Consider the following 19,158-nt stretch of genomic DNA (forward strand, 5'->3'; position numbering starts at 1 on the left):
TAAGAAAGACAACAGGTTTATTCAAATAACTAAATTACAACATGGACGACTGAATGGTCTCAAAATATAATAGATTAGTCATTTGCTGATATGGTAACACTAAATACAACAGCGCACGAGAATAGGTTCTGTAGTGGTGACCCGCCCAAAAAGTAAATGCTCTACAACTGTTCCAGTAATTATAGAACACAAAACCGAGTGTCACTTCTTCATTGCTGAGTATTCACCTGCGTGAACACAATTTTCACCAACACAATGTGCAGACTCAAATGTCTCTCATGGGAGAAATGGCCAGGGCAAGAACCAGAGAAAAGGAACACAGTTATCACATGAATGTACCAGCTGTGATGGGTGTGAGCTTGAAATTCAGTTAGTATCCACATCTTGACAACCCCAGGGTTCCTGAGCTGGGGACTGGTAAGTACCACCGGTCCCCTGTCACCGTAAGCTCTGGGCATGCTTCAGCAACCATTCTACAGTGTGGGTGTGTCTCAGGAAAGGAGGTCTTGGCTTGACTGTCCGGATTGTGAGGATTGTAAAAATCTCTATAAAAAAAACCCTCAGCCTCAAGGTGTGCTGCACATCGATGAGATGCTTGGCTGTTGAGGTGTAACAGCCATTAGTAGGCAACCTCTGGGGAAACTACAGAGCCTCATTTGTTTAAGGCTTACCTAGGCACATGGGGCTCTGTCTAGGTGGAGTTTTATTTCCCTACATGATAGCGAGACCAAGATGTATCCTTCAAAATGTTCTCTTCCTCCTCCATGCGGAAAGGGTGGACCACTAATAAGTACCAACACCCAATGTAACAAGAGGGATTGTGTAACCAATCCTCCTGACTCAGATATTATACAGAGTTCCTTAGTACATAATAACAGAATGCACACTGCTGGTCAGAATGTGTTTTCGATTGTGAAGTGAAAAGAGAGCAGCTTTGGGAAGGTTTCACATTTTTATATTCAGAAAGGTTTAGAGGGCGTCACAGGTACTCTGAAATCAGTGAAGTGATTGTGTAATTGCATGCTGTTGGTTGCAACTGCAAGTTCCCAACAAGTCACCAATCACTGGAAAGCAAGTCCCTTGGGGAATATGCCATAGAAATGGAGCTCCACAATAGCTTGAACCGTAGCAAAGGTGTTGTGACCTGTAGAGATCTGTTCGACATTCCCAAGGAGGAATTGAAGGATGATTGGGTTTAGAAGGGGGTCACTGATGTGCAAAATATATTGAAAAGGGTGAATGGGGATCTCGTAAAATCTGATTCCTTCATCCTTACATTCAGTAGCATATAACTCCCAGAGCATATCAAGGCAGTTTTCGTTCATCTAAGCATACAGCCATATGTCCCCAAACCAGTGCGCTGTTTTCAGTGGCAGCACCTTGGGCACACCACTGTAGGATGTAAGGGTGAAACCACTTGTGACAAAAGTGGCAAGATAACCCATGATGAAGTTGGATTCTCCTCCCCTCCAAAATGTGTAACTTGCTCTGGGAATCATCCTGTCTTGTCTGGAGTAGCATTTGCAGTGTCTTCCATGAAGAATGGAAGCTGCAGGAGATTAAGACATGGTAATGCATCCCATATGGAGAGACCAAGAAGATCTATTAGGTCATGCAGCCTCCCCCATTCACTACATCTTTTGCTTTGCCCTTGAAAAGCCTGTTTTGACAGCCAGTGCTTCTACACAAATGGAGGTTGCTAGTGTCAGCACTAGTACCTGTTTTTTTCAGTGCACGTATCAAGCTGCAGTTCTTTCAGAGCCCATAGCCCCTCAGAGAACATTAGCTAAAGCGATAGTTGCCACCACTGCATACATTGCAGTGCCTCCAAAGGCAGAGCCCAGTAAAAAATATCGCATTGCCTCCACCACTGCTGCGATACCTCCTCCAAAACCCTTCCAGTCTAACAAAAGCAAATGGGTAGCTCCTACAACAGAGAAGAACAGACAATAAATCAGATGTCGGTGTCATTTGACTTGATGCTCTGCTGATTCTGCTTCAGAGCCAATGGACTGTGAAGTCTGCCTGGAGCAACCATCTTGCCCAAAGGCTGAACCTCCATCTGTTGTGGGCTCCCCACCATACTACAGTGGAAGATGAGTGGGTTCGAGACTCATGTGAAGGAGCTGAAACTCGTGGCACAGGCACTGTCCCTGTGCTTGTGTTTACAGGAAACGCATTTCAAGAGTCACTGATGCCCCTGTGCTCTGTGCTACGGGGCTATGCTCTCCACCAAAAGGATATTACTGGGGATGGAACCAAGAGGGGTCTTCCTATGTTTGTCAATAAAACACACCATTCCTCTGCTGTCTCCTTGGTTACTGACTTACAAACAGTAGCTGTTGTAGTTCATGTGGATCAGAAGGTCGCTATCTGTTCCCTGTCTTTACCTCTCCAGGATGCAATAGACTCTGAAGCTCTTGTGGGCCTTATTGAACGCTTCCCCTCTCCCCCATCTGTTTCTCCTACTGGGTAATTTCAGTACCCACACTGTATTACGGGGCTCAAACTATACTAGCCCCAGGGGCCAAGTCTGAAGGACCTTGTGAGCTGTGCATCCTCAACACAAGCAGTCCCACTCATTTCTTGGCTGCTACTGGGTCACCCTCAGCCATCAACCTCTCATTCTGCTCCCCAGCGCGTGCAGACTCAGCACAGTGGGAAACAACTGAAGACTTTCATTCCATTGACCATGTCTGACTGTGGATCCACCTAATGGACAGAGGGTTAATTGAACAGAAGCCATCAAAATGGATGATCAGCAAGGTTAACTGGGTGCTGTTCAGCCCGCTGGCTGTGCTTGAACACTGCAACAGTTTCCAGGAATGGGTGGACCACATCACACATGTGTTGCTGACCTATCCATCCCAAAGTGTTCATGTCATCATAGCAGGCAAACTGTTCCTTGGTGGACAGATGAGTGCTGTTCTGCAATCCAGGACGGGCATGTAGCTCTCGGACAGTTTAAGTGCTGACCGACGCAGACAACCTCAGAGCCTTTCACATTATTAAGGAGAGCAAGAAGTGGTCATGGCAAGCATTCCTATAATTTATCAACCATTTTACTTGTTCTACTAAAGTATTGGAAGCCATTGGGAGGATTTCTGGTAAACATATTCGCTTACCAATAGCAGCAGTGCTGGGACAGGGATGTCTCCAGACAACACCTGGAGACATCACTCAGGTGCTGGCCAAGCATTTTGCAAAAACTACTGCTAATGCAAGCCAGGATCAGGCGTTTCGTCAAAACAGTGTGGCTGAAGAGAGGGGCAAGTTGGACTTCAGATCCAGTAATTCTGAGTCCTTCAACTCCCCTTTCTCCATTTGGGAACTGGAATCAGCACTGTCTGAGACTTGTGACACTGCACCTAGGCACAACCAAATCCACTACTGCATGATTCAACATTTGCCAGTGGCATCAAAGGAAGTCCTCCTCAAATTTTTAATCATATGTGGCAGACAGTTAACATTCCCAACTCATGGAGGGAGGGAATTTGGATACCTCTCCTCAAACCAGTATCTCCAAGTAGTTACAAAAGTATTGCCTTAACGAGCTGTGTGGGAAAGACCCTGGAGCGAATGGTTAATCGTCATCTCATCTGGTGGTTAGAGATTGGGCAACTCCTTAGCCACTCTCAGTGTGGATGCTGGAGGTTTTGGTCCGCTGTCGACAACCTGACACTACTAGAGGTGGGTATTCAGCAGTCCTTCCTATGTAAATGTCAATATGTTGACATATTCTTTGATATCTGTTATGCATATGACACTACTTGGAGACACAGTATTCTCGTGCAACTGCATCAATGGGGCTTTTGTAGCCGTGTCCCCATCTTCCTATGGTCCTTTCTGTCTCAGCAACCTGAGTCGGTGACTTGCTGTCCAGTGATTCGGAACAGGAAAATGGTGTCCCTCAAGGCAGTGTTTTAAATGTCACCTTCCTTGCCATAGCCATAAACTGTGTCAAGTTTATGGTAAGATGTCCTGTACAGTGCTCCTTATTTGTGGACGGTTTTACTGTTCCTCCTCCAGTGTTGCAACAGTGAGCCATCAGTGTGTGTGTGTGTGTGGGGGGGAGGGGGGGGGGGGGGGAGGTAGGGCGCACACGCATGCGCATTTTAATTGTTCACGTCATATTTTTAATTTACCTGACTTGCATAAGAGGGACACCATCCTACATTTTAGAAACTGAGTGTGGTTTCTGGGCCTCATTTTTTACTCCAAATTGTCGTGGTTGACATACCTGCGAGAACTCTCAAGGCACTGAACATCATAAAATGCCATGGGCACAGGTCTTGGGGAGTGGACAGTGCACATCTTCTCCAGGTTTATAGGACTTTCATGTGTTCATGGCCAGACTATGGGTGCATGGTGTAAGGATCGGCGAGGTCTGCTTATTTTAAGATCATTGGCGCTGTTCATATGAGGGGATTCAGCTGGCCATGGGTGCTTGTAGGATCAGTTCCATAGCAAGTCACTGTGCTGAGGGTGAGGAACTGCCACTCACCACCTTGTGGCAGCTCCTCATGGTGCGTCAGCCATGTAAGTTCCTCACAGCTCAGTTTTCACCCACATACTATACTGTTGCTTGTCCGCCTCTGGAACACCTTTCCTCCAACCGTCCATGAGCCACAATGCCAGTTGGAATCCGCATGCATCATAAGCTGGAGTCATTCCGTTTAGAACAAGTGCAACCCCAAATCCAGAGTTTTAACTGTCTGCTGCCCTGGGTACTGCAGAGGCCTAGAGTAATTTTAGATTTGGTGCAGTGAGAGATTAGGTGAGAGACTGCACTCCTGCTTATGTTTTTAATGCAATATGTTCTGACATTTTATATGACCTCCACAACTATGTAGCTGCCTTTACGGGTGGGTTTAAGCAGTAGGCCTTGGCTGGTTGCTGTGTTGTGTTCCTGGATCATGTCATCAAGGTCCTGCTGCTTCAGTACTTTACTGTCTTTGACACACAATTATATGCAATATTGGGAGCACTGGAGCAGATGAGACATTCTTCCAGTGCTACATTTCTGGTCTGTTCCGTTTCTCTGAGTGCCCTTCACTCTCTGCAACATTTGTACCCAGCAGGTAAAGTCGCCCACAACATCCAGGGTGCCCTCCTCCCAACTATGACAACTCGGGAAGAAGGTGTCTTTCTGCTGGGTACCAGCATACTGCGGGGAACAAAAGGACAGATCTTAGCAGCCAAGGAGGCATGTTGTGATCCTCAGTTATTTCAGTGTTCCATCCCTTTGCATGCTATAGGCTTGCTGTTGAGCTCCGGAGTCTTGCGTTGGTGGGAGGACGAGTTGCTGGAAGTGACAGACAATAAGCTTCATCCAGTAAAGTCCACAGAGCTGCTTTGGTGTTCCTGCTTCCAGCCACGATGACAGGGTGAGGTCCTCCTTACATGTTTTCACATAGGCCACAGCCCTATGGTGCCTGGGTTCTTGCTCTGGCAAGAGAGCCCTCCAATGCGTGGTGCTTGTGGTAAACAGATCACTCCAACATGTTCCCTAAGATTTTAAGAAAATGATTTAAATGTGTTAACAGGGTGACTGGCTCACCCAATTTTTTTTTGAAATTGGACAGCCAGTGACATTTGCCTATGCCTTTCTTTTAGCTCCTTTGTCATTATACTTATGTTTTAATTTCATGTATAGCTACTTTTACTCATTTCCATTGTTTTAGTGCATGTGGGATAGAGTGATTGTGTGGTCAGTTCGATTGCATGAATGAGGAACAATTTTAGAAATTTTATTCACATTCGTTTGTTTTAATGAGTGTAAAGACACTGAATACCTTGCCATTGAGCACCCATCACACACACACACACACACACACACACACACACACACACACGGGGGCACAAACGCTTGCGGAAATGCCTTGTGGCATGAACCACTGTTTTACATACGTAGCTGTGTTGCGGGAGTAGAGGTGGCATGGGTGAGTCTCAGATACGAAGTGTGAAAGCACATCATTGTGCACCCGTCGCTGTGTGTGTGTGTGTGTGTGTGGGGGGGGGGGGGGGGGGAATTCTGACGATGTGACTGCAAAGAGAAGATCTGAACTGAGGATGAGTTTAGGCCAACATGTACTGCTTAGTCTGAGGCGCACCATGGGGCCTCCACACAGGACCCACCCCCACACACCCTCCCTCTCCACCCTCACAGAGATCGAAGGAGGAGAAAGGTGGTCACAACAGAGGATGGTACCAGTGGGAAGGGGAGGAGACCATGTTGTACCAAAGGCGAGGCCGAGGGTGGTGGTGTTGATGATGCGGGTACAGATCGTGGGTGCTGGACTCAGAACGCTGGGTGTGAGGTAGGAGGGGTGACTGGTTGTAAGTATTGTCAGACCAATGTATGACAGGGAGGGCCAGCAAGGTGCTGGCCACAAGCATGAGCAATGTGTCAGGTAGCAGTGCACAGTGTGGAGGTGCCAGGCCAGGTTGGCTGGAACAACAGGGTGAAGGGATGCCACTCTGAGAGTGAATCACTAGTGCCGCTGGCATGAGGTTGGGTGCCAGTAGGTCCAGGACAAGGTGCTGCAGTGTGTGAAATAACACTGCTGTGAGAATGGTGGAGGTGGCAGGGATGGCGAGGCAACGTTGGACACAGTCAGCTATTGGGAGCAGTAGAGGCGAAATCAGTGCATCAGGCATAGGCTGCAACAGAGAAAGAGGGGCTGGGGCATGAGTATGCCAGATGTCAGGGATGCTGGCACTTGTGTTGGCAGCTGGTGGATTGGGATCAGTGCTGATGCTGATGAGCTTAGTGGGTTTATGACAATGTCCTAGGCAGTGGTGCAGTGGGCTGGCATCTTTTGGGGAGTGGGGGGAGGGGGGGGGGGGGTCAGAGATAGGGCAGGGGGAGACCAGTATCAACAGCAAAGGTGCTTCAAGTGGTGTCGGTGTGGTGCCAGTGGTGTCGTTGTGGTGTCACCATGGGTGGCAGCAGATGTCTGTTGGGTATTAATAAGAATGGGGTCAGGTTGAATGGTGTGAGGTCAGGGAGCATATAGTTGGGCTTGAGCCTATCAATTGTGGTGCTGGTACGTGTGCCGTGGAGATGGAGGAACATCTTGGGGTCCCACTTCAGGACCCAGTGGGGGCTGGTGAGCATTTATGCACAGTATTACTTGGGTGAGCAAGACTAGGTTGCATGGCATTGAGGGGGGAGGGTGTCTCGCAAGTGAGCCATGCAGTCCTGTAAGCTGTGGATGAACTCGGACATGACATCACCTGCAGGCAGGTTGGTGGGCTCCAGGAAATAACCCAGAACAGCAGCTGGCTAGCTGTGACCAGGTCAGTGTTTGATGTCTCCACGTTGGTCTCATGAGCGACGTAAATGCCGAGAAGTACCAGTGCAGTCTACCTGCTGGTGTGGTTGGCAATGGTGAGAACGTAGTGTCTGCTATCAGAGGAAGATAGATGGCTGCTGATTTTCATGTGAATATGGGCAAAGTGATGCCCAGCATCTGGGAAAATCGCGACAGGGATGTGTATGTGGTGACTGACATTGCCCACTGGCAGGCGAGGTAGGTGTGGGCCCAGGTCTTGTAGCCCCTTTGAACACCTGGCCACACAAAATGCTGTATCACCAGAGTGGTGGAAATGTGCACACTGGGGTTTTTGAGGTTGTTTAACTACTTGAATGCTGCCTTGCAGAAGGCAGCAGATAGGAACAGGCATGGCGAGCCAATGGATATGCTACGCCAGATACTGCTGTCTGAGCCAGGGGTCAACATACATTGAGGCAGTGGCTGAAAGTGACACCTAACCAAGGGCAGACGAGTTTTGAGTTGTGCTCCTGGGTAGTATTGAGTACCTGATAGTCAAGGGATGAAGTGATGGTGCAGGTGCAGCTGAAACAGTCAGTGATGACGTTGCCAATCATGGCAACATGACTTATGTTGGTGATAAACTTACAAGGGGAGCACTGGTCAGTGTCTTTTGAGAGGGCAAACATTATAGGCTTGTGGTCGATGAAGACTGTGAAGTGAAAGACCTTCACTGATGGCCAAAAGTATTTGATTGCCTTGTAGATGACAAGGAGCTCTTGTCGTATGCACTCCAGTGGCATTGTGTGGCAAAGGGCTTGCAGGAGAAAAAAGCGAGTGGCTGTCAGGTGTCACTGACATGCTCCTGCAGGATAGCACCAGTGACCATCTGGCTGGTATCAACCATGATGGAAAGTGGGATGGTGGGGTGGGGCTAGATGAGCAGAGTAGCATTTGCCAAGTCATACGTGACAGCAGCAAAGCTGTTTTCCATTTGGGGCATCCATGGCACTGACTTGTTCCCCTTTGTTTTGAAATCAGGACCAATCGGCTCCTGCATAGTAGTGACAGCCCATAGGTGTCGGTGGACAAAGTTTAACAAGCCGAGAAAGCAGCAGAGGTCCTTCAAATTCTCAGGGCGTGGGAAACTGAGGATGTCTTGCACTTTGTTGGACAGTGGGTGAGAGCTGGTGGCGGAGGTGGTCTGGCTCAGGAGTACCACCTTGCTGACACCAAAAATGCACTTAGCTGTGTTGACAGGGATGCCGGTTTCATGGAGGTTCTCAAAGATTATGCAGAGGTGCTTTCCATTTCCTTGGGCATTGTGCAGAAATCAAGGATGTCATCCAAATAGGCGAAGCATTAGTTCAAGCCTTGCAAGGTGCCATCCAGGAAACACTTCCGCATTTGGGCAGCTTTACAGAGAGCAAAGGTCATAAAGGCATTCTCATGCAAGCCAAAGGGTGTGATAGTGGCAGTGTTCTGGTTGTCCTTATGTGAGACAGGGATCTGGGAAAAGCCTTGGTGCAGTCAAACTTGTTGAAGATTGTAGCATCTGCCAGCAAATTGTTGTAGCTGCGTAGGAGTGGCACACGATACCAGGCAGGAATGGTGCTGGAGTTTAGCACCTGGTAATTGCCCCATGGGCACCATCTGTTCTTGACAAGGTGGAGAGTGGATGCCTACGGGCTCTTCAAAGTGTGCAGCACACTGGCAGTGACCAGGTTGTCAAACTCTGCCTTGACAATTTTGCAATCATGACCTTTTCTGGTGGTAGGGGTGATGGTCAGCAGAAAAAGGGATGTCTGAAAGTTAAGCATAATCTTAAAAAGAGGACATACTGTCTTATCAGTATGGCAGAAGGGTTACTGGACAAGCTACAGTTTAATCACAAGACATTTGACATACAACAGTGCCCAAAACAGACTGTTAAAAAAATCTGATAGCTAAGATGAACGTTTGTAAGAAAATAAAACAACTAGGAAATAAGAAGAATAAACTGTTAATATGTGATATGGTTACCCCTAATAACCATACATGCTGCACTGTGACGGTAAGATGTTTCAAGGACTCTCTTGGCGATCGACCCATTCCTCAGAAGAGCAATGTGGAGGTCTGGGGTTGTCCTTGGTGGAGGCTGACAGGATGCTGTTCATCTCCCTAATGCGTCCCAGGCATGTTTTATATGATTCAGGCCTTTGCTGTCCACTCCGTGCAATGGATATTGTTATCTTAAATTCATTCACCAGAGCAACTCGATGCGGACGAGCATTATCGTATGTAAAGAGAAAGTGTGGACCAGTTGCACCTTTGAAATGGTGAGTGTATGGTAGTAGCACCTCATCTCTGTAGCTGAGTGTTTAAAGTAGTCCTTTGACCACCAACGAAGATGTGCAGCTCCATATGGTCATTCATCATAATGTCACCCTATAGCATAATGCCATCACCATCAAACCAGTCTCTTCCTACAATGCTCCTGGGGTTGCATTGGCTCTCTCCAGCATAATATGCAATGAAAATTGTTTTGTAACCTGAAATTGGGTTGACTGTAAAGAGCACATTCCTCTCATCATTCATGGTCCATTTTGATGTTGCTGACTCCACAATACATGGGCCTGTCTCTGTGCTGTAGTGAGTGGAATGCACATGTCCTGCTGTTCTGAACCTCTGATACATAGTTTGTCAGCAAACATCATTTCCTGAGGCAGGTGCAAGCTTTGCAACCATGCAGCCAATTGTCTTGCAGGTGTACTCTGATTTTGTCAGACAGTTATGGCCTGATATCAATCATGCTGTAGAAGGCAAACATCTCCCATGTCTTGAAACCATCGTCAAAACCTCAAAATGACACTGGCACATACAAGGATAGTGAGATTTCGGTCTGTCTCTGGCCTGCTTCCAGGTGGTCCAGTATTCTGCCCTGCATAACAGGTTCCAAATGGCGTCTTTGTTGGATTATGTTGTCAGCTTCAGCAAGAGATTACACTCTGATCACTATGAATCGACAAATAAGACTGAGACGCACATTGTTTGTGTTTACCTTTCAGTTACACCACTGTTCACAGCAGGGAATACTCCTTTCCTGTACAAAGCAGGGATTGTAGGTAAATATTTATGGTGACATTGGGTGATTACTCACCTTTTCTCTTTTTATTTACGTGTTTTTGTGATTATGCTTAACTTTTAGACATTAGTGTATAAAGAAAGTTTTTGAAAGAAATGCCATTCAGATACAAAATAGTGCTTGGTAGTAATCATCATATGATTTTTAAAGATCTCATATTAATCTCTACTGGTCTCTTCATAAGATTTTTGGTGAACTTGTCCATCATATTTTTGTGATATTAAGTAACTTACAGCAGCTCCCCCTCCCTCTCCCCCTCCCCCCTCCCTCTCTGTCACACACAAAGTAAGTTGTTATTATATTTGCCATATTATGCAATTGTTTGTTTTTCAGGTTGAAAATAAGGGCCTAAACAGATCAGAAGTTGAAAAACTGGAAGAACTTATTAACCTCGTTGAAGAGGCTACACTTAAATCTGAAAAATGACCATCAGTCCAGTGAATAGAACAGAAAATACATGTGTCAGATGAAATGTAACTTATATTAAGAAAGATGTAAAAGTAAGGTTTCAAAGATTGAAGTTATGGCTTTAATAAAGAAAATTGAGAAATATATTGTAATTAAAATTTTTCTGCATCACGCACACAATATTTACTATTTTTGATAGTCATGAGATCTAACGAGATATCTTAATCAGTTGTTACACAATGAAATATCTATAATCCCACGTATATGCCACTTAGTTGACAATATCTATGACAGACCTAATTATTCCACTTTAGAACATGAATTGGTTTGCCATACACATCCTCTTCCACCAGCTCTTGGAAAACATGTTTGTCCAATAATACTGACAATTGGAGTGGTATGTAAATGGCACTGTGTGTTAAAAATGCATCTGTGGCAGGCCTGGATAAGATTTTTGCTATTGGCAAGCACTTGCACTTTGGGAGTGCAGTCAAGCCTGCTCAGCACTGGAGCTTCCACCAGCACTGCACTATTTTGAGGAGGTGTGTAATAGAGACAGCTATATGCCACAGGTTGCACAAATGGGAAACATAGGAAGATATGATTGCAACACAGTGGGTTTATTTCTAGGAGACAAATATTGCACATACTTTTATAATCAGGATTTTATCACTAATGTTTATTTTCAATCTTTTATCTTTCTACGAAAGCAATAAATTTAATACTTAGTTAAATGAATATATTATATAGTGTTATTATGATGAGTGAAACTAAACATCATTTTTGCTAAACAAAATACTTTACATACAGGCACATAACATTAGTTGTAATGTTTATAAATTTACACTTATTCCAATAATATGATGTGTAAGATCTGAAACTATGGTTCCTGATACAGCCAAATGTGGGGAGCTATGAAATGTAAAATCTGTTAAACCCAGATGTTGGCCAGATTGTCAATTTCATAATTGGAGTGCGTGAAAGGGGGGGGGGGGGGGGGGGGAGACAGTAACACATCACATCTATACACACATGCTAACCTGACATCAGACATCGAAATAACTTTGACAGCTTGCCTGTGCACTCAAGGGTATTACTCTTGGTGCAACACTTTATTAAAGTCTTGTAAATTTGTGGATTGGACAAACAGGCCGTACAGCCAGGTGCTACCCTATTGGTCTATCAGCTCAAGTTGGAATTAATGGCATACCAGCAGCTAAAAGCAAGAACTGTCTTAACAAGTAAATTGAAATTAGTCTTCACTCTAAAAAGCCTTGGAATCTCTTTGGGAACTAATGATGAAAAATGTAATGATATTACAATGCGTGTTTTTTCCAGCTCATAATAGTGTGATGACATGTCAAGCACATTGGTGTTCAAGTGATATGAAAGAGCGAAACAGTTCCCATTTCACACTGAATGATGTGTTTCTGTGGTTTCTCCACTTCCTCCCCCCCCCCCCCCCCCCCCCCTTCCCCCCACCGCACGGACACAGTAGCATTCCTAATGCAGACTAGAAATCAAATTTAACACTACTGGTTTACCTAGCAGATTGTTTGGCATGTAACAAGGCAACTGTCTTGCTCTAGTCGCATCTGGCTGCAGTCTTCCTTTTCCTCCTCACCCTTCTTCAGCCTCCCTTACTGCTGTGCTGGGAGTGTTAGGTAGGCGTGCAGCCAGAGACCTCGCACCACTGGTGTGCTCATCTAATTTTGCTCTTTGTGTAATTGCTTATCTTTGAAACAAATTAATCAACCTCCTAATGTATTTTGCATATTTTCACTCAATAATGTTTTACAGAATTCTAATTTTTTTGTAAGTCATTACTTAGGGAAAAAAGTATTGACTGTACAAAAATGAGCAATAAAAATAATATGTGGTGTTCACCCACGGTCATCCTGTAGCCTCCTCTCCAATTTTGGACCATTCGCCCAATAATGAAAAATGTCTGACGGGTGGCAAAGCAAATTTTAAACCTAACCTAAAATTATTTTTCGTGAACAACTCCTTTAATTCCAATTCAGTTGTGTGACACAACCACAAAACATTCTTTATATGTGGCTGTGACATCTACCTCTGGTGTTGTGTTCTGTTCTTCAGGTGTTCTTAAGCTGTGTTGACCTATTGCTTGTTGTTGCCAAATGCCATATTAACTTCCACCTGTAATTTGTCCCAGCTCCTGAGCTTTTCCTCATTGTTGTCAATCCCCTGCTGGGCTTTATTGCCCAAGTAAAAGCAGAAATTTGTGAGACACAGTGTTTGATCCTATCTATTGAATTTTCTGACATGATCACATTATCCAATTGGATCCTGCCCAGGATCTTTCAAACCTCTGTTGTATGCTCAATGTACATTTGACCCGCTTAAGCTTTGGTGTCCGTTGGTACCTTGGCAATGAGGACCATCTGAGGAATGTATTGTTTGTGTTTGATTCCTACCGGTAAGGGCAACAGCTTTTGTGTAGCCGTATGGGAGCTATGGCAACATTGTTGTCTGAGATATCCAATGTCACCACCAAACTGTCTCATGTAGAATTCAGTACCAAATACCATTTACAAGAGCAGTTTCAGTAGTGCGTGCTTCTACAGGGTGATTCCTTGATGATGTTACAAACTTTCAGGAATGATGGAGAGGGGTAAATGTATCAAGGGACCCTGGTCCAGAAAGTACAGATTCAAAAATACAAACAAAAATCACTCTGATATCTCTGGCAATGGAATACATGTAACGGTACTGTGTTGTTAAGGTTGTAGGGTAGTTGACTTTCAGAGGTTATAGTATGGATCAAATCAAGGAAAAAATGTGTAGCAAACATGGGCTTTAAAATGGATACCTTAAGAGCTATGAGCACTTTTCCGCCTTTGCTACTGTGGAACTCATCTCTTCTACTGGACAAGTGCCCATAGCTCTTAAGGAACGTATTTTGGAGCCCATATTTATCAGACCTTTTTTCTTGTTTTGGTATCTATTATGACCTCTGGAAGTTGCCTACCCACTATCATATTATCAACAGTACTGGTACATGTATTTCACTGTCAGTGGAGGCAGGACAATTTTCACTTATAACATACCACACGACTCACTTATATCCAAACCAGACCCATACCTCAAACTGATACATTTACTCTCCTCCATCATCCCTGAAACTTTGTATCATCATAATCACAGAATCACCTTGCATACGTGGAATGTTATATCAAATTACAATATTTCATAAACAAGTAAATCCCACAATGTTTTAGAAATAAAATGTCAAATCCTAAATAACTGTAGGAGGCGAGAATCAAACCAATGATTAAATGTTGCCAGCAGCAACTATAACCTCAACACCACAATACATGATTCACAACATGTGGCAATATTAAAAGTTTGGATGGTACAGCTAGTCACCAGAGTTAAAATTATAGTAATAACTTTATGGGATTCTTTATTACAGTAACTTATTGTTTTCTGTAGTCCATTGAGGACTTGAAATAATTTTCTACATAAATTGATACACGATCTTACCACTATCTCAAAGAAGGCCATTTGAAGTTTTGATTTTGACATTTCATTCAGTTGTGCTGTGGTTTGGCTGTCACTTTTATGGCCTTGCTGCAGTGTGAGATGTAACTATCGGATTAGGAGATTCACATAATGCAAGTCCCGATATCGGTGCCGTACAGGAGTAGGTGATACACTTTTTGTTTGTGCTGTACAGTACATATGTCTACACGATTACTCAAAACATCATACTGTACTTTTATTATTTTTATCTGTGTTTTGTGTTTGTGCTTCTTACTTTCACACATATTAAATGTTATTTAAGATCATTTAAAGAAGACTACTAAACTACAAAAATTTTGAGATGTTAACTTCTAGTAAACAATATTAGGAAAAGGATAGATTGCTACTCACTGTAAAGATGACCTGTTGAGTTGCAGACAGTCACAAGAAAAAGCATGTTACACATTGTAGCTTTCAGCCAAAGCCTTCTTCAGCAAAGAAAACACACATTCACATAGGCAAGGACACCTCAAGCACACATGATCGCTACCACCAGCAGCTCTGATCACAGAACCAGGAGCTGCCGGTGGTAGCGGTAAAATATATATATATATATATATATATATATATATATATATATATATATATATATATATATATATATATATATATATATATATATATATATATATGTGTGTGTGTGTGTGTTTTTTCTGTGCTGAAGAAGGTTCTGGCTGAAAGCTATAATGTGTAACAGTCTTTTTGTTGTGCCTATCAGCAGCTCAATGGGTCATCTTTACAGCAAGTAGCAAATATATTAATATTGTTGATATTCCAACCTGGAGTTTCCATTGTTTAAACTTTGAGTATACACATTTCAGTTCAGTCTATTTATTCATTTTAATGTCACCGCAATTATTTGATTCAACCTTTTGACAAAAATATGTGTCACTGAATTTTCTAGACAATAATGCAGTACAAGATGGGTGCACATTCAATATATAGCACTTAAACATTTGAAATATTATCAACTTAATGACTTTAAAAACATTTCTGCTTGTGCAATAATAGTGCCTTCGTCTTGGATATCTTTAAATGAAGGCAAGTGGAATCTATAAATATTTTTTTCCATAAAATTAACGTCTTCACATTTCATTATTCAGATATAAAATTTTACAAATTTTTCAGTAGAAGAAGATAATGTTTAAAAAAACGGTTTGTCTCAGATTTTTGTGTCATTATACAGAATATGTAATCCTCATACTGGGAATTACACGATTATTTAATTTTCCATTATAAATTTGCAAATGTATTGTTGACAGTAATACCTGTCATTATCATTTGCGTATGTAAAGGATAACACTATGAACACAAAAGTTCCATTTCTTTATGATGTTTTTTTGCACGGTCCATGTCAGTCTAAGTTGAGAACAGATATATGATACTGTGACATGGATATCAGCGTCATATTTCATAGTTCGTAAAAGTTACCACACCTCTCCCCAAAATATGGCAATGAGCTGATTACATGAAGAAGTCTTTAAAAATTCTACATATTACTCCTGTCATAACATGATGTGCTGAATTATTATTTTTTTTTTTTTTTAATTAACAGGATTGTTCAACAGCATATTTTATTATTGACTGGATAGTCTGTTACGGACGTCAGTTCATAAGTCAGATTAAGGCTTCCTTTATGGAGAGTGCATTGTCATCATTCAATAGCACACACTAATCATTGCAACTACTGTTCATATTACATGTGAAGGATGAACTCAGCAGATAGAAGGTAGCAGTAAAAACTTTAAACATTACCATTTGAGATGCCAGTAAAATGATGTATTTATGTTCAGTGTTAGTGGAGGAAATGACAGTTGCTTCTGTGCAGTAGGCTTCTTACTGCATTTAACTTGCTCTGGGAAGTTTGCTATCAGATCTCTGATGAGATGCTGCTCAGTAACTACGAGACACAAAATTCCTTGGTTAATGGCTGGCAGTTCAATCACCTAATCATATTCTGCTGTTTCTGCAGCAGCTATGTGGCAATATTCACTAACTATATCTGCGAAAGAGCTAGTTAATTCATGTTGTCAGATATCTCAAACTTTGTATTAAGTGTGCACCAGCAATGAAGATTTCCATAGTTATCAAAAATGTTTAAGGATTAGAGCATCCTGGAATATAAGAATGTACTAGTTACTACGGTTGATAAGAATCATTCTTGTCTATGTTTCATCACTTGAAAATGTATGTGGGTATTGCAGTTAGGTTGTGAAGCATATTTTTTTGCTGCCTTATTATACTGCAACTTTCTAAACTCTAGATAAACTTGCAGTATTGTTACTGTTGTATTATTTCAACTTTATCTGCATTATTGAGGGTGAAATTTATTGGGACATGCCTATGAGCACATTACTCCAACTATGTCAGCTTGGTGCACATTCCTTAACTGGATAAGAGGACCTGTTAACCATGTTTACTTTTCCTGCTCCAGTATGTGGTTTGATAGTTGTTTTCTGACAGTTTTAGCTTTATTTTCATGTTACTGGAGGAAATATTTCCAGTGCTGCTGAGACTTGCAGCAGTTTGTGGTCAGTGCACTCAGTAAATAGCATCTGAAATACCAGCAGATAATTCTTTTGGAAGTGTGTTCTACTTTTGTTTCTGCTGGTGTCCTATGACGTTCCCCAATTATATTGAGCTCTGGCTTACATCTATGATTGTTTCTGTTGCACTTCGTGTGCATATTTATTCCTGTATTATCCCTTTAATCCATCAACACTTCTTCCTGTTTACTCTGCATAGGTTTCCCATTCCAACAAGCAGATTTCCCACTTCACAAATCAGAAGTAACCTCAGAGTAAAATACCATATATACTCAAATAATCTGTGTTCTCGAATAATACGTGCACCCTAATTTTGAGGGAGGGATTTTTTTTCTTTAATTCTATAATGATGTATTCAAAATTTCATATAATATCAATTGGTTTGAAGAAATGTGTCATAATCTTCGCATGCTGTTGTACAGGTTAATAAATCATTAAAACACAACCAGTTCAGTGGCGTGCAGCTGGCCAGCTGTCGGGCCTGCCGACTTGCCCATTAGCTGGGTGGCTGGCCTGGGAACATTATCTGCGCCATCCGGGACTCTGGGCCTACCTGCAATAGGAAAAAAAAGTGAATTACCATGTTTAAGAATTTAATGTTGATATATGCAATAAAAAATTTTAGTCAATACGTATGCTCCCTTACCTCTCTATTCATCATCACTTTCGTTGTCATCACTAGTGGGAGAATAACTGTTGTCTTCACCATCTTCCCATAGAGCGTCGTCCTCTGCTCCATCCAGTGAATTTGTGATACCACATTTTTTGAAGGATTTTTTTCCACCAGTGGGCAGAATGGAGTCCCAGGCACTTTTCACCCACTCACAAATCTGGCCATTTGATTTTTCCACTCGGTCCATTGTGTGTATCACTGTTTAAGTGCAGTTTTGAATGGCCAATTTATACACACATCTAGTGGTTGTAGGATGGATGTTAGACATCCAGGGATAGTGACCAAGTCAGTTTTCCATTTTTGTAATTTGTCTAGCAGTTCCTTAGTTGTATGTCTTCTGAAGCTACCCAGGACCAACATGTTACGTAAATTCAGTAACACATCAGATTGACATTGCCAAACATGCGTCACCCAGTCAATCATAAGGTCACTGTCCATCCACCATTTCAGATTCGCTCTCATTAGTATGCCTTTCACTGATATTTTCGGAATGTTTTTCCTTTTAAATATCATGTAAAGTGGTAGCTTTCATCTATCGCCAATCACACACAACATCACTGTACACCTTTGCTTCTCACTGCTGCCAGTTTGTATCATGATGCTAGACTCTCCTTTCCTGTTCACAGTGTTGTTGAGCGGATCTCAAAATAGACTGGCATTTGATCTGTGTTACCAATTTGCGATAACATATAGGACTCTTTGTGTAACAGATTTATCACGTAATGATGAAAGTGCACTATTTATTTCCTCATAATCGCTGGGAAGCCATTGAGTAATGGTACTTTTCCTCCGGAATTCTAATCCATTTCGGTTGAAAAGCTGGGAAGCCATTGAGCAATGGTAGTTTTCCTCTGGAATTCTAATCCATTTCGGTTGAAAAACCTTGATAGCCAGCCCTGGCTAGCTTTGAAACTGGTAATGCCTAGTTCTTTGGCTAAAGTCAATACTTTAAGCTGGCACACTTCACTTGTCACCGCGCATCTGTATTGTCACTTCTCATCTACATAATCGCAGAGCCTTTTTTTGAGATCCAGATGCTTTGCTTTTTGGCTGCAAAATGCCTGGTAATTACTGTTAGTTTCTTGAAGCCGCGTTTTGTTTTTCCATCAGTCATGAGCACAACTCTCACTCACGCCGTACTTTCTTTTCGCTGCACAGTTTCCAGTGTTCTTGGCTTCTTCAATAATTTCTGTTTTTCTCTAGTATTGTAAGAGTGATAACAAGAACTTGTAGCCATGATTAACAAGTTTTAAGACATCAATACTTCACTTCTATCGTGCTACTGATGTGTTACAGACTGAGCCCACAACAATGCAATAGTGTAATGGGATGTGTTGTTGGAGGCGGAGCAGTTCCAATATTGTTTCGAATAATCTTTGTATCCCAGTTTTTCATCCTTAAATTCGGGAAAAAACATGCGGATTATTTGAGTATATACGGTATGTACTATATCGTCAGCTTATGCACAATTCCCAGTTAGTATACCTTATGTGTATGAGTGGGCTTGCTTGTTAATCCCTCTCCCTCAGGCATGTTTCCTGGCGATGCAGGTTGGCTAACCACTAACTGCAAGTGCATTGTTGT

At 42.7% G+C, this 19,158-nt stretch overlaps 1 protein-coding gene across 1 annotated transcript in view; it reads left to right on the plus strand.

Annotated features, from left to right (window-relative positions):
- The window catches only part of LOC124555726 (conserved oligomeric Golgi complex subunit 2), a 79,935-nt gene extending 68,982 nt beyond the window's left edge, over window positions 1–10,953 (plus strand). Inside the window, exon 12 of the mRNA XM_047129743.1 lies at window positions 10,735–10,953. Within this exon, the coding sequence (XP_046985699.1) occupies window positions 10,735–10,827 (93 nt within the window). The 3' untranslated portion in view covers window positions 10,828–10,953. The remainder of the gene's footprint in view (window positions 1–10,734) is intronic.
- Window positions 10,954–19,158: the final 8,205 nt, after the last annotated feature.

Source organism: Schistocerca americana, chromosome X (genome assembly GCF_021461395.2).
Source record: "Schistocerca americana isolate TAMUIC-IGC-003095 chromosome X, iqSchAmer2.1, whole genome shotgun sequence".
Classification (NCBI taxonomy): domain Eukaryota; kingdom Metazoa; phylum Arthropoda; class Insecta; order Orthoptera; family Acrididae; genus Schistocerca; species Schistocerca americana.